Source organism: Eptesicus fuscus, chromosome 20 (genome assembly GCF_027574615.1).
Source record: "Eptesicus fuscus isolate TK198812 chromosome 20, DD_ASM_mEF_20220401, whole genome shotgun sequence".
Taxonomy (NCBI): Eukaryota; Metazoa; Chordata; class Mammalia; order Chiroptera; family Vespertilionidae; genus Eptesicus; species Eptesicus fuscus.
The window spans coordinates 11,689,136-11,704,457 of record NC_072492.1 but is presented as its reverse complement, the minus strand read 5'-3'; the positions used below and the strand labels follow the sequence as shown (position 1 = coordinate 11,704,457).

The 15,322-nt window shown below is 46.0% G+C and overlaps 1 protein-coding gene across 2 annotated transcripts; it reads left to right on the top strand.

Annotated features, from left to right (window-relative positions):
• Nucleotides 1-889: 889 nt before the first annotated feature.
• On the top strand, nt 890-14,900 carry LOC129147359 (polyunsaturated fatty acid lipoxygenase ALOX12-like). Of its 2 annotated transcripts, none has more exons than XM_054709264.1 (14): nt 890-1,024; nt 1,428-1,629; nt 3,439-3,520; nt 3,626-3,748; nt 3,842-3,945; nt 4,200-4,360; nt 4,895-5,038; nt 5,682-5,891; nt 8,495-8,581; nt 8,813-8,982; nt 9,919-10,040; nt 13,981-14,081; nt 14,210-14,380; nt 14,508-14,900. In XM_054709264.1, exons 1-14 carry the CDS (start codon nt 890-892, stop codon nt 14,685-14,687), a joined length of 1,992 nt encoding a protein of 663 aa, XP_054565239.1. In that variant the 3' UTR covers nt 14,688-14,900. The 2 variants fall into 2 exon arrangements, with proteins under 2 accessions (XP_054565239.1, XP_054565238.1); XM_054709263.1 differs by having other exon boundaries at nt 8,495-8,589; nt 8,821-8,982.
• The last annotated feature ends 422 nt before the right edge of the window (nt 14,901-15,322 follow it).

Sequence of the window (15,322 nt, the reverse complement as noted above, 5' to 3'; positions counted from 1 at the left end):
CAGCTGATGGATGATTCTCTCTCATCACTGATGTTTCTATCTCTCTCTCCCTCTCCCTTCCTCTCTCTGAAATCAATAGAAAATATATTTAACTCTAGCCAGTTTGGCTCAGTGGATAGAGCATCAGCGCTCAGACTGAAGGGTCTTTGGTTTGATTCCCATCAAGGGCACCTATCTCCATTGCAGACTCTATCCAGGTCCCAGTCCCCACGCCTGTGGGAGGCAACCAATCAATGTGTTCCTCTCACATAGATGTTTCTCTCTGTGTATGTCTCTCCCACTCCCTTCCACTCTCTCTAAAAATCAATGGAAAAATATCCTCAAGAGAGGATTAACAAAAAAAATAAATAAATAAATAATTTTTAAAAATAAAAATTTTAAATATTTTTTAAAAGAAGAAGAAGGGCCTTCTATGGCCCACAATGATAATCTCAATGCTCCTTTAGCAAGCAGACCTCATAGGTGAAGAGAAAGTGGGTACAATCGCCCAAGGACATCAAGCACTGCCAGCAAGAATAGGGCCCCTTCAAAAAATGCTATCAGTTGTAAAACTGCCCCCGGGTGTAGAGAGAAGGGAACATGAGGGCCTAGGGTGTATTTGCCCTTCCCCTCTCCATCTCTTGCCCCACCCAGGTTCAGCCCCTCATCTTCCTCCTGGCCTCACTTCTCAGCACTTTGCTGAGAGGAGCAGCCGCTTTCCCCCACCCTCTGGGCTAATCCCAGGTTCTGGTTTGTCTGGGGTGGGGCCCAATCCTGTAGTGGGCTGGCACACCGAGTCCTGCTTTATTAAGCCCTGGACTTGTGCTGAGGCAGCAGGACCCAGCCTGATCGCGGAATCTTTGGTACCAGTAACAGAACCTCTGCCACCCAGGAGAGCCCACCTGCTGCCATGGGCCGCTACCGCATCCACGTGGCCACCGGGGCCTGGCTCTTCTCTGGGTCCTTCAACCGCGTGCAGCTGTGGCTGGTGGGGGAGCGCGGGGAGGCAGAGCTGGAGCTGCAGCTGAGGCCAGCGCGGGGCCAGGTGGGACGGAAAGCTGGAACTCAGGCAATCTGGCGGGGCTCAATGCATGAGGGTGGGCAGGACGCTGGAGGCTAGGAGCCAGTGATGGGCATTCGTGCTGGAACTTCCAGTGAGAAGGGACACCAGCATCTGGGTGGGTTAGAGGTTCAGAACCAGAGCCCAGCTGGAATCAACCCCTCTCTCCCTGTCCACGACTGTGGTCCACTCAGCCTCCACTACTTCCCTAATTGATCCCAGGCCAGTATCACTCTGGGATCAGTGGTCAAAGGGAAGGTCCTCCGAGAGCGCGGGCGCGGTGAGAGCTCAGTTTATGAACAGGGCATGTAATGATGCTCAGTCCTCAATAAAAAACACTCAGGGCCTCACCCCGTGTTCCAGGTCTACCAGGTTCTGGTCTCCACAGGTGGAGGAGTTTGAGCAGGACGTTCCCCAGGACTTGGGGCCACTGCAGTTCGTGAAGCTGCGCAAACACCACTCCCTGGTGGACGACGCCTGGTTCTGCGACCGCATCACCGTGCAGGGCCCAGGAGCCTCAGAGGAGGCCGCCTTCCCCTGCTACCGCTGGGTGCAGGGCGACGGCCTGCTGACCCTGCCCGAGGGCACCGGTGAGGGGCCGCCTCAGGGAAGTGGGTGGGAGACCCAGGGAGTCGGGGGAAGGTAGGGGGTAGCATTGAGGAAGGTCCTGAGGGTTGAAATAGTGCGTGCTCAGCAGGTTAAAGGTGGACAAGACAGGAAACAAGGGGAATGTTATACAGAGAATGAAAAAGCTGGAATTGGAAATGGGCAAGGAAATAATGGATGTGTAGATCCCACCTGCCCAAAAGGTGAGCAGAGGGAACGGGAGGTGCAGCCATGCTGGGAAACAGAAGAGCCAAAGTAACTTGGAAAGGAGATCTCCATGGGACTGGGAGCAATTTGGGACAAGGACAGGTAAGGCTAGTACATGGGACCCCTGAGAGGAGGCAGGGAAGGGAAGTAATAAATGATATGAGGTGGAGAGCTGGTTTGTGAAGAGTTGAGTTCCATGTTTTCATGAAAGAAAACTGTGAGAGCAGGAAGCACTCTGACAGGGGTGGGGATGAATGAGGACAGCAAAGAGAGAATCTGCTACCTTAGGAAATAAGTACAAGAGACAATTGAGGGAAATGACAGGTAAGAATGGAAGCTTGAACTAAATATCTTTGAGGCAAAGTAAGTACAAGTACCGATGAGGGCAGGATTAAGCCAAGTTACCAACTATCAACTATGTGAAGTCGAGGATAGGTGAGGTGAAGCCAGGTAAATGCAGCAACATGGATCCACTACTTGGTTTGGCACACATAGAATACCTTATCCCAGGGAACAGGTGAGAGTGGAAGTAGGTTGAGGTCAGAGGGCGTAAGTGTGCCTAACTTGAAATACGTCATTTTGGAGAACAGCTTAAGGTGTGGACAGAAAAGAACCAGGACAGGGGAAATTAACAAAGGAATGTGGAGTAATGTCGGGTAAGTATGGACATTTCAGCTGATTAAGAAGGAAATTTATAGACCCTGTGATGAAGAACAGCGGTAGATAGGAAAATTTTAGTTAAGGTTTACAATAGGGTGTCAAAAAATGGGGTTTTCCTCTCAGGAAAAATGAGATTGAAGATTGGTGAAATTAAGAAAAGGGAGCGGGGAAAGATGAATGACTAAGGAATTAATCAGGGGAGACAGAGCCAGAGAGAAAAAAAATCAAAAGAGTATGATGCCATACAGTTAAGAAATAGGAGACTGTGATCCCACTTCCAGGAATATATCCTAAGAAGCCCTACACACCAATCAGAAAGAATATATGCATCCCTATGTTCATGGCAGCATTATTTATATTGCCTAAGATCTGGAAACAGCTCAAGTGCCCATCATTAGATGAGTGGATAAAGAAGCTGTGGTATATTTACACAATGGAATAGTATGCAGCTATAAACAAGAAGGATTTCTTACCCCATACAACAGCATGGATTGACCTGGAAAATATTATGCTGAGTGAAATAACCCAGTTGGAGAAAGACAAGTATCACATGATATCACTTATAAGTGGAATCTAATGAACACAATGAACTGATGAACAAAATAGATCCAGAGATATAGAAGCATGGAGGCATGGAACAGACTGACATACTCAGAGGTGGGGTGGTGAGTGAGGGGAGATGGGAAAAGATTAAAACCAAAGAACTTATATACATATATGCATAGCTATGCATACAGCCAATAGTGTGGTGAAGGCCTCAAGTGGGGCGGGGGCAGGGAGGGGGATAAAAAGGACGGAATAATTGAGGGACATCTATAATACTGTCAACAATTTAAAAAGAAAAAGAAACAGGATATTGGACGAAGCGAGAGCATAGCATGAGACTGGAGAAAGCATTGAAGAGAATTGCTTTGTTGTCTCCCCAGCCCGCCTGGCAGGAAACAATACCTTGGATGTGTTCCAGAAGCATCGAGAACAGGAACTGGAGGAAAGACAGCAAATCTACTGGTGACCACCCTATTAGAAGCCTCCCAGCTGTACCCCCCACTCCCTGACAACTTCCTCCATCACTGACTTCTACCCCCTCCATTAACCTTTGTCCCCATATCCTAGCTGGGCCACCTGGAAGGAAGGGTTACCCATGACAATAGCTGCAGACAGTATAGATGATCTGCCTCCAAATATGAGATTCCATGAGCAGAAGAGGCTTCACTATGAATGGACAGTGATTACAGGGTGAGGAAATGGTCAGAATGGAGTGGGGCTGGTGGATCCAGGAACAGGTGGGATTTGGTAAATTGATGGTTTCATCTTTGATATCTGTTCTAGGCTTATGGAGATGGTCCTCAAATATGTTTATACCCTCCCAAGTGCCTGGAAACGCCTGGAAGATTTTGATCAGATCTTCTGGGGACAAAAGACTGCCCTAGCTGGTCAGTGGTTTTCCGAGGTCCCCATAACCCCTTGATGACCCTATTAATGAGGTATGTGTCACATTGCATAGTCTCCAAACTTTTTGCCAAAAAATAATTTGAGGGCTGGGGATCTCACAAAGGCCTCATGAATGAAAACATGTGGGCTGGGTATGGAGGAGTCATGTGACTAAATCCCTATAATAGAGCCTGAAGGAGAGGAACATCAGGTTATGGTGAATATCCTCCTCCTAACCTCGACTCTGACCCCACAGAGAAGGTTCACCAGCGCTGGCAGGATGATGAGCTTTTTGGCTACCAGTTCCTCAATGGCCCCAACCCCATGCTGTTGAGACGCTCCACCTCTCTGCCCTCCAGGCTGGTGCTGCCCTCAGGGATGGAGGAGCTTCGGGCCCAGTTGGAGAAAGAACTCCAGGTACAGCCCCCAGCCCCTGATTGTCTTCTCCTTGTCTGTGAGGTGGTGAAGGGGAGGAACCAAAGTTGAGTCTGGAAAGGGAGGCTGTGGTAACCCACTGTCCCTGAGTGTAGAGTCCTCTGCTGGAAAGACCTAGAGGTGAAAATGTAGGGAAAAGCATCCATAATGGATTCTGCCAATAAGGCTGACCATTAGGAAATGGTGGGGAAAGGAGCTTGGGCAGCCTGACAAGGGGAGAGCTGGGCATACCTGTGTGACAGAATCAATGGGCATACTTAGACCTAAAACTGCCTCTGACCCAGACAAGCTGCATGTCTGTAGGGAAGCCTCCTTTCATGGGGTCTTAGTCCTCCCTGTAAAATAAGAGAACTTGAACTTGATGCTCTGGTGCTTCCTTCACTTCTGCCACTGGGATCTGGTACTGATAGGGGATAATGGCAAGTGAGTGAATGTCTTTACATTTCTTCCCCTTTGCCTTGGACCTGTGGAGGTATGCTTTCAACTCTAACCATGGGTGCATTCCTCTTTCCTTAGAATGGTTCCCTGTTTGAGGCTGACTGCATTCTACTGGATGGAATTCCAGCCAATGTGATCCAAGGAGAGAAGCAGTACCTGACTTCCCCCCTTGTCATGCTGAAGATGGAGCCCAGTGGGAAGCTGCTGCCCATGGTCATCCAGGTGAGGTGATAATGGGATCCTCCTCCCAACACTGCTCTGTGTTCATCCCCAACCTCTTCCCAGGGACAAAGACAGCAGGCTCTTGTCACCCACGCCTGCCTCATTCAGGGACACCTGTCCTTGTATCCAATATCTCCTTTCCACCTTACAGCCTACTCACTACTCACCTGGAATTGCATTTTTGAGAGTCATAATGGTCTCAGTTGCTTCTTACCTAATGGCTACTTAGTCTCTTTCTGACCTATAAATCTATAAAATATTCCTTCTTTCTTAGACATCTTTTCTCCCTTGGTTGTAATGTGTTTTCACTCTTACTGTTCTCATCAATCAGTTGATAAGAACTGTCAGTTATCTCACATGTCCAGCTTCTCCGTCCGATTCTACCATCCTAACTCACACCCTCATCAAGTTTCCCTCAGTCACACTGGACACCTCTTTCCAATTCCTCCTGCTTTGAACCTGAGCATCACGGCACTGACACGTCCCCACAGCGCTTGAGAGGATGGGTGGAAGGGCCTTCATTCCTCCGACTATATTATAATCCCTGGGAGACAATATCAGTCACCAGTGTTTCCCCAGAATAATAAGCATAGCTTCTAACATAGGAAGAAGCCAATGAATGCTTAGCTCCTCTTTGTTTCAGATCCAGCCTCCCAGCCCCAGCTGCCCCACCCCACCACTGTTCCTGCCCTCAGATCCTCCACTTGCCTGGCTCCTGGCAAAGATGTGGGTCCGAAGTTCAGATTTCCATGTTCATGAGCTCCAGTATCACTTGATGAACATTCATCTGCTGGGTGAGGTCATCGCTGTGGCCACCATGAGGTGCCTCCCGGGACTGCAACCTGTCTTCAAGGTATATCCTCTACCCTCCATGTTTCTTCTTGCTCACATCCCAGAGGAAGAACACAACAATTCTCTAGGATTTAAAAAGCATAAGCCACCTGTTTGGGAGGAAGTTAACAAAGCTTCTTCTAATTGAATGAGTGTTCATGTTATTGTAATAAAAAATCTTTCTAGCACTCTGTTAACAGAAAAAAGGAAATTATTGTGTCAGGATCTTGCCCTTGTGGCTTTATTTTTAATGTCTAAATTATTTTATTTTAGATAATCATAGATTCTTATGTAGTTTGAAGAAATAATACAGAGAGGTGCCACCTATTGTATTAAATCAAGTTACTTAGCAAATATTCAGCACTTATTGTAAGGCAGCTCTGATATTCTCCAGCAGAGTCTGCTGTAGAGCAAGAATGTAATTTGATAAACAAAACATATTGCTCTGCTTTCACAGAGCTAGCATTTAACTGGCAAGACAAATGCTACACATTTTAAAAATAATAACGAGAGAACAAAATCTGAATATAAAGCTGAAATCAAGACAGAAAGCAATAAACACTATTTTTTTTAATGGAGAATGTTCCACCACAATTTAGGATTCATTAGATTGAAGGTCAAAGGGATAAAAGACCAGCCCCAGAGGTTATTTAACCTGCCAATGAGAGCGGTGTGTGACTTGGTAGTTAGAGCAATGGGAAGGAAAATGCAAAGACCTTGTGATGAGAGGAAATAGTAGTTGCAGCATGCTGGGTGCATGATTGAAGAGAAAGCTAAGAGGTCTGAGCTTCTGCAACAACTAGGAGCCCACCCAGTCCATACAGTTGTAATGATCCAGAAATACTGTAATTTTATACAGTAGTGAGCCTAGAATCTACTGCTAACCAGAAGGCAGCAAAAATAGACATGTGCTTCCTTTAAAAACATTTTTGAAATCTTGATGACATTAGCAGCAGGAGCAAGAAAGGTACAAACTTATGAACCAGAACAATTGTCAGAAACAATACAGTCAGCAGAAGCCCATTTTGAAGTCAAAGATGATATGTTCGGTTTTAGGTACATGGAGTTGGAAGTGATGGCAAGATATGTGAGTGCATGCTGGGTAGAACATCTGAATTGTGTTTCTTCCAGGGGTCCCAACCTTCATCTCCAAACCTGTCCATTGGTAGCAGTGACCCCTTTGGGTCCTGGGGTAGCATAGACAAAATAGACCTTAACAGAATTCCTTGATGTCGGAGTTAATTGACTTTATGATGCTTTTGCATCACCATCTTCTGTATATCTTAGTGATTGAACCAACTTTTACATTTCAAAACCCCCCTTCCACAGCCCCCTCTACACCTGTCTCCCCTCACCATACAACTTCATCCCACAGCAAACAACTTAGTTGTTATCAGGCCACCCAGGAGGGCTAGGCCGCCCCCTTCATAAAGGTTACCTGTGCAGGCTGTGCATTCACACTGCTGGTGTTTGGGTCCTGAATCCTGGCCTCAGTTCTTACCAGATGTGCGCTCAGAGTCCTCATCTCTAAATGGGGATAATAGGCGCTTCATCATGGAGGTGATTAACAGCGTTACATAGGCCAAATGTGACAAAAAATAGTAGTTCTTGCTATTATGATTAGTTCTTTGTCTTCTGGTTTCTTCCCTCCTCATGTAGACTTGGGGTTTCCTATGACGCTCAGCAGCTTTAATGGTCTTTCTGGGGTTTCAGACCAATGTGAGTTGCTTTGTTATGTTGGTACCAATTATTTCAGTTGGGTCCTTCCCTCTCTGCAGCATCACCAACTCACATAAATACCAATATTGCATGAATCCTCCATCTCAGGATGAAGACAAAATTGTTTAAGACAAAAGGAAATGCACATGAGGATCAGATGGCCTTTTTGAAGGGCAAAGGGAAAGCAAGAGAGAGAGCCCTAACTAACAGTGCCTAATTGGAGGTGGGAGGAGATTTGACAATAGCCCCTCTGCTGTTAAAGAGGGTAGATCAAGAAGGTTCCTTTAATTCTGACTGAAAGTACCCTGCCCATCCCAATCCCTGCAATTTTAAAAATGCATACTAAAACAACTAGAGGTTGGAGGAGCAGCTTTGAAAATTAATAGAAAGGCAAGTTTAAACTGTATGGATGTGTATGCTAGAAAAATTATTTTAAAATATCAAAAGTTAAAGGACTGATTCTCAAAGGACACCTATACTCAAGGTGGGAATAATAAAGGTAATGATAAGAGCTACTACTAAAAGAGGTCTGTGTGATATGCAATGTACTGAACACTCTCATACATTATACATATGTTATACATATAAGGATCACCACAGTACCCGTGATGAGACCCTGTTGTCATCCCATGTAAAGAGATAGAGATGGGTGCTTAGAGGGTTTATTATCTTGGTCAAGTATCAAAATCCCAGTTAGTCAGACTCCAAAGCTTAACTCACAGGGGAATAGGAGAGCATGAGACTAAGAGATCAGAGAGGGAGAAGACTATCCGGCAAAGGCACCAGCAGGTAGGAAAGCATCAAGAGAAGAGGGAGAGAAAGCCACCATGCTGAGTGCCGCTCACTAATAAAGAAGGATCCAAGCATGTCGTACATAAACCACCCCCTCCAACCTTCCCCATCCAGCTCCTGATCCCACACACCCGCTACACCATGGACATCAACACCAGGGCACGAAACCAGCTCATCTCAGATGGAGGTATATTTGATAAGGTAAGGAGGTGGATTGTGGGGCCACCTAATCACCCAAGTCTGCATGACCTCCTGTCACTTTCAGCATTCTGGGGTCACCTGTGTGACTGTCCTGACCCTTTAACCCATGATCCTTGCCCCTTTATACCAATGTCTTTGAATCTGAAAAGGCCACATCTGACCACTTTATATAGTATGACATGTTCTCCAGCTCTGTTGTCCCCTCAAAACCCCTCATTTCTATTGTCACAGGGATGGAGCACAGGTGGAGGGGGTCATGTGCAGGTGCTCCGTCGGGCCATGACTCAGCTGACCTACCGCTCCCTCTGTCCTCCTGATGATCTGGCTGACCGGGGCCTGCTGGGAATCCCAAGTGCCCTCTATGCCCATGATGCTTTACGGCTCTGGGAGATCATTGCTCGGTGGGTGAGAGTTGGAGAAATAAAAGGACATTGGGAACAGTGAGAATGGGGCTTTAACCTGAGGTCACCATGAGGCCAAAGGAATATGAAATTAAAAAGTCCAGAAAGAAGAAGCAAAGGAGTCAATTGAGAAGAGATAAGGAACAGTGAGGAGATGGTGGGTAGGGTCTGAGGATGGGAAGGTTGAAATAAACAGTGTAAGTAAGCAGATTGTGTGGGTGAGTGAAACCACGGGATCTGGTGGAATTAAGGATTTTGTTATGAAGAGTGACTATAAACCATGTGTTTGGAATTTTTTTTCTTTAATTAAAGAAAAAAAATTCCAAACACATGCATATATATGCCTAAATGACTGTTATGACCAAACGACTGGTTGACCAGTTGCTATGATGTGCACTGACCACCAGGGGGCAGACACTCAATGCAGGAGCTGCCCCCTGGTTGTCAGTGCACTCCCACAGTCAACCTCCTGCATCTGGCCAATGTCCTCCGGTCCCTCCCCGCAGCCGGCTGCCCCCCCCCCCCCAATTGGCCCAATGGAGGTGCTGGCCGGCCCCCTGATGTCCCGTTGTTCCTCCCCACAGCCAGCCGAGAATCATTGATTGGCTGCCGCCTGCTAGCCCCACCTGGGGATCTAGCCAGCAACCTAGGCATGTGCCCCAACTGGGAATTGAACTGTAACCTCCTGGTTCATAGGTCCACACTCAATCATTGAGCCTCATTGGCCAGGCGGAATTCTTACAACTAATGTCACACATTTCCTTCTTTTCTAAACTAGCGTGTAGAAAGAGCTTCAGGATGTCCCAAAAGGCAAATCTTGTCAGATCTGTTCCCAGATACAGTGAGAATCAGCTGGATAGACACCACAGAAAAGGAGTAGCAGCCAGAGGCTAGAGCCTTCTACTCTCAAGGAGCTCAGCTCCCTTCTCTGGGCAGGTACGTGGAGGGGATTGTCCACCTCTTCTACCACGGGGATGACGTCGTGAGAGGGGACCCTGAGCTGCAGGCCTGGTGTCGGGAGATCACTGAGGTGGGGCTGTGCCAGGCCCAGGACCGAGGTAAGATTCCTCCCTAGAGAAGGGAGCTCCTTAGACCCTCTGACCAGAGGCCCTTTTCAGCCTTGCCCTTCTAGGAACATGACCCCAACCCCTCATCAGCCCCTGTCCCTCCACACATGGAGCATCTTATTCCCATTCCCACTTCCTAAGTCTCAGGACAATTCTAGAAACCCAAGAATTGTTCTCCTCAGAGATTCCATGCCTCTTCTTAGATGCCCCTAACCTGTGATAGGGACTAATAAGGCCAGAACCATCGTTAATAGGGAATCTGCCCAGGCCCTACCAGGTTCTCTTCTAATTATTGTCTATTTTCCTACTGAAGGCTAGAATAGGGAGATTATTCCCACCAAAGCCCATGAAATCCCACCCTAGCCTTTCCTCCCCTTTCCTTCTTGCTACTGTCTGACACTCTCAGAGGATCCAGACATCCTGCCCGCCTGCCATAGTACAGGGCCATTTCTAAATGTAGTCTCAATACTATATATATTTTGACTTAAACCCAACTCAGTACCATGATCCTTGGGATTCAAGTTTCTTAAGCAAAAATGCCCTCCTCACCAGTGAACTACCTTCAATTCCCTTACCCCATTAAAAAAATTTTTATTCATTGATTTGAGAGAAGAAGGGTGAGGGAGAGAGAGATAGAAATATTATGAGAGAGAATCATTGATCAGCTACTTCCTGCATGCCTCACAATGGGGATCAAGCTGGCAACCCTGCAGATGCCCTGAACAGAATCTAACCATGACCAGGTTTATAGGTCGATGCTCAACCACTGAGCCACGCCAGCTGGGCTCCCCTACCCCATTGTTTAATCCATAACAAAGAAACAGCCTTTCTTGAGCTCTTCCTGGATTCATATTTCTCTCTAGTACACATAGGCTAGCTGGGACTGTTTTGAATCATCCTTTAGCTCCTTCCCCCTTCACTCTTCACACCAATACCTTGAATCCCTTCACCCTCCATGTGATAACTGTAGCCAACAGCTAAGAGCTATTACTTATAACCAGGCCCTGAGAATGCACACTTGGTTAAACCACATCCCTACCAGGGAGTGGAGTCATATCTCAAAGTATATGGGGCTATACCTTCCCCATTCATCCAAGGACACCTCAAAAGCCCTTTATGACCAAAATCCCTGTAGTACATCTCAGTTCTGCCCACCAGGTTCCACATGATCCATGAGACCCTTCTCATTCTCTCTTTTGTGCTTCTCCCCATGAAATATCCACATCAGAGCACTTGTAATACTTATTTAATTATGAGCTCTAACCACTTGCACCCACAATGTTCTCCCTCAGCTTTCATGGTTCTCTTTGTGCCATCATTCTCTCATCACCTTCATTAAAGGCAGAGTGTTAAGATTTTCTCTTCCTAGACCTATGCCTTGAGAAAGCCATTTAATATCTTTGACTTTTAATATCCTTTCTCTGAAATGAATATAACTCTTGTCCCAAATGAAATAATGAATGTGAAAAGTAGAAACATGTGTAAAGCAATCAATCCTATATAATAAAGAGCTAATATGCTAATTAGACCGGGCAGTGGAACGACCTTCCAGAACAACCAGTGGGTGGGGGGCAGGGCCAGCGAGCCTGCACCGCCAGGCCAGCCATGGTGGTCCTGGTGCTGCCCCTTCAGAAGAGGCAGTGGGAGAGGGGGCAGTGTGGTCCCGGTGCCTCCACAGAGGTGGGAGAGGGCGAGACCATGGCACCTCAACCTCCCCCGGGGCCTCGCCCCACCAGCCCAGCCACCAATCGCACCCCCCCACCACCAGTGGGCAGGAGCAGGGACAGCACTAAGGAGCAGTGAGCCAGCTTCTGGTTGAACCGCTCTCCCACCCCCAGGCTCACGGCTGATAAGTGCAGCGGTGGTGGCAGGAGCCTCTCCCACCTCCACAGCAGCACTAAGGATGTCTGACTGATGGCTCCTGAACTGTGAGAGGGCACAGGCCAGGCTGATGGATTCCCGCCCCAGTGCACGAATTTTGTGCACCGGGCCTCTAGTGTAAAAATATTGTAATCATATGCCACACTACAAAAACTTACCTCCCCAATTTAATCAGCAAGTGTAATAGGTAAGCAGGTCCTTAAATGCCCTGAGCAGCATCTCAACTGTAAATTGAGTGGATGGGTCAGTGAATTGATGCTGTTCCAGCTCCAATATCAGTCTATGACTTCTCTTTTTTTCTGCATTATAGCCCAGATACCTGAAACTACTTTCTGGAAATAGGAGAGCAACCTCGGTTTTCTTAACTGTTTTGGGGGAGAGTGACAAATGTATTAAAATAAAATAAACCTAGAGAAAAGTTAATGTTATAAATCATTGGCCTACAACTTGAACTTTTAGTAAGGTGACATATCTATCAAAGAACAAACAAACAGCTCCCCAAGAAACTCCTTGCCCATCCAAATGTAACCACTTCATACTGTGCAGGTTAGTTTTACCTGTTTGAACTTTACACAAATGAAAACACAAAAATGCACTCACTAATGTCTCAAAATATGTTTGAAAATTACCCATGCTGTTATGAAATGTAGCATGTAGTTCATTGTTCTCATTGTATATTATTCCATTTTGTGAAATAGTGGACTTTATTTTTTCCTTTCTCCCATTGATGGGCATTTGGTTTGTTTCCATTTTGAGGCTATTAATGTCATTGCTGCTGTGAACAATGTTGTGTGTACAGTTCTGTTGGGTGTGTATCTAGAAGTGAAATTGATGGTCATAGGATATGTGTATGTTCAGTTTTAGTGGTTTCTGACAGTTTTCCAATGTGCTTGTAAACATTTACTTACCCTCCAAAGAGTATGAGGTATAGTCAGTATCTTCTCAAATATTTGAAAAAATACTTTGGTCACATTGTGAATATGTTATGTTTTCACATTTGAGTTTAAGTTGTATTCTCCCAGTGACTGGTAGAACCGAGGAACTTGTCCTAGGTTTGGTAGCCACATGGATATCCTCCTTTGTGTGGAGCCTGTTACTCTTTTGTGCCATTTTATTTTGGGGTGTCTACCTCTCTCCTGTTGCTTTTAACCACTTTTTGAACACTCGATATTTGACCAACCAACCTCTCAGCCATGCCCACTCTCCACCTTATAAACATACCTACAATGGACTGAGGGGCTTTGCATGAACCATCCCTTTATAAGGTAACTATTATTATTTCTATTTTCATAGTAAAATAAATAAAAACTCAGAGAAGCTAAGCAGTCAGTCCAAGGTAATGCAAGGACTGGTCTCTTGACTAAATTATTAACTACCCCTCTTTACATCTCATATCTCCTTTCCTTAACTTACTTATATTCTTACTAGAGGCCCAGTGCACGAAATCCATGCACTCGGGGGGGGGAGGGGGGAAGGGTGGTCCCTCAGCCAGGCCTTTGCCCTCTCACAGTTCAGGAGCCTTGGAGGATGTCCAACTATGGAAGCGGGCCAAAGCCGTCAGTTGGACATCCTTAGCACTGCCATGGTGGTAGAAGAGGCTCCTGCCACCGCTGCTGGGCTTGCCAGTTGTGAGCACAGCTTATGGCTGAAAGGTGCTCCCCCTGTGGGAGTGCACTGACCACCAGGGGGAAGCTCCTACATTGAGTGTCTGCCCTCTTGTGGTCAGTGTGTGTCATAGTGACTGGTTGTTCCACTGTTCTCTCAATTTGCATGTTAACCTTTTATTATATAGGATCACTATCTAACAAACTGTGTGTAATTTGACTTAGTTATTCTGTTTATTATTATTATTTCCTATTACAGTCTGTTTCATCCACCAACATATTCCCACTGCCTATATAATATCTGGTACATAATAGTTCATGACTTTTTAAATAAATGAATGAATGAACACTCACTAATTCTAACATAAAGACATGCCAAGATATCAGCATTTATTTCCTTATCTCCTTTGGTACTGCAGTGTCTAAAGCTTTGTTCTTTTCTCTAGGTTTCCCTGTCTCCTTCCAGTCTCGAGCTCAGCTCTGCCATTTCCTTACCATGTGCATCTTCACATGCTCTGCCCAGCATGCAGCAGTCAACCAGAGCCAGGTCTGAACAACTGAGAGCCTGGGTGTGTGAGAGGAAGTGTCTGGTCTAGGGGACACTTGAGGAACAGAGTTGGGGTATAGGGCCCTGAATCAGAGTTTCTGAGTGATTGCATATTATTCTTTTTCTAGTTGGACTGGTATTTCTGGGTCCCCAATGCCCCAAGCTCAATGCGGATGCCCCCACCCACCACTAAGGAAGATATCACAATGGACACAGTGATGGGCTCACTGCCTAATGTCTGGCAGACCAGTCTTCAAATGTCTGCCACATGGCTCCTTGGCCGGCCCTATCCAGACATGGTGAGAGGGGACCTCTGGAATTCTGAGGGGACTGATGGCTGACAAAGAGACTTTAGGATGAGAGACAGGAGTTTGGGTCCCTTTTTCTTAGAACTAGAAGATGATAGATCCTTTCTTTCTGCTTCAGGTACCACTGGGACATCACAAAGAAGAGTATTTCTCAGGTCCTGAGCCCAAGGCTGTTTTAAGGCAGTTTCAGGCTGATCTGGACAACCTGGAAAAGGAAATTGTGGCCCGGAATGAGCAGCTAGAACTTCCCTATGAACACCTGAAGCCCAGCCTCATAGAGAACAGCATCACTATTTGAGCCTAAATCATTCACCCTTTAAATATTTGAGGCCACCACTATAGTTAATATTTTCCACCTGATTTTTACTGTTTCCATGGGTCTGAGCTACTCTGGTTCTGTTTTCTCCTCTTGGGTTCCCTACCTAAATATCTCACTAGCATGAGGCATTATCCTTACTTTCTGTTCCCTAATAGAATGATCTTTAACTTGAAACCAACTCCCTTAGAGAAATCAAATATCTACCCACATAATGTTTTCTTTCCTCTGGAAATTTTGCCTTCTCCATTTATCAATAAATCATTATAGCCCTAGCCAGTTCGGCCTGTGGACTGAAGGGTCCTGGGTTCAATTCCGGTCAAGGGCACATGCCTGGGTTGCGGGCTCAATCCCCAATGGGGGGCTTGCAGGAGGCAGCTAATCAATGATTCTCTCTCATCATTGATGTTTCTATCTCTCGCTCTCCCTCTCCCTTCCTCTCTGAAATCAATAAAAAAAAATTTTAATAAAAATAAATCATTATATAATGACATTACATTATCATTGACATAAGTGATTCAAAAATGTGTTTTAATGGTGTAGCTAATTTTTTAATACAGTGGAAGATAGAAGTCAATTCTATATCTCTTCTCTGCTCTGGATAATAATTCATCACA

Excerpts from the sequence above, each read along its gene's own strand:
- LOC129147359 (XM_054709264.1), top strand. The coding sequence starts at position 890 with ATGGGCCGCTACCGCATCCACGTGGCCACCGGGGCCTGGCTCTTCTCT. Across the intron at positions 1,630-3,438 it reads GACCCTGCCCGAGGGCACCG|CCCGCCTGGCAGGAAACAAT; the intron begins GTGAGGGGCCGC and ends TTGTCTCCCCAG. Across the intron at positions 8,983-9,918 it reads CTCTGGGAGATCATTGCTCG|GTACGTGGAGGGGATTGTCC; the intron begins GTGGGTGAGAGT and ends TTCTCTGGGCAG.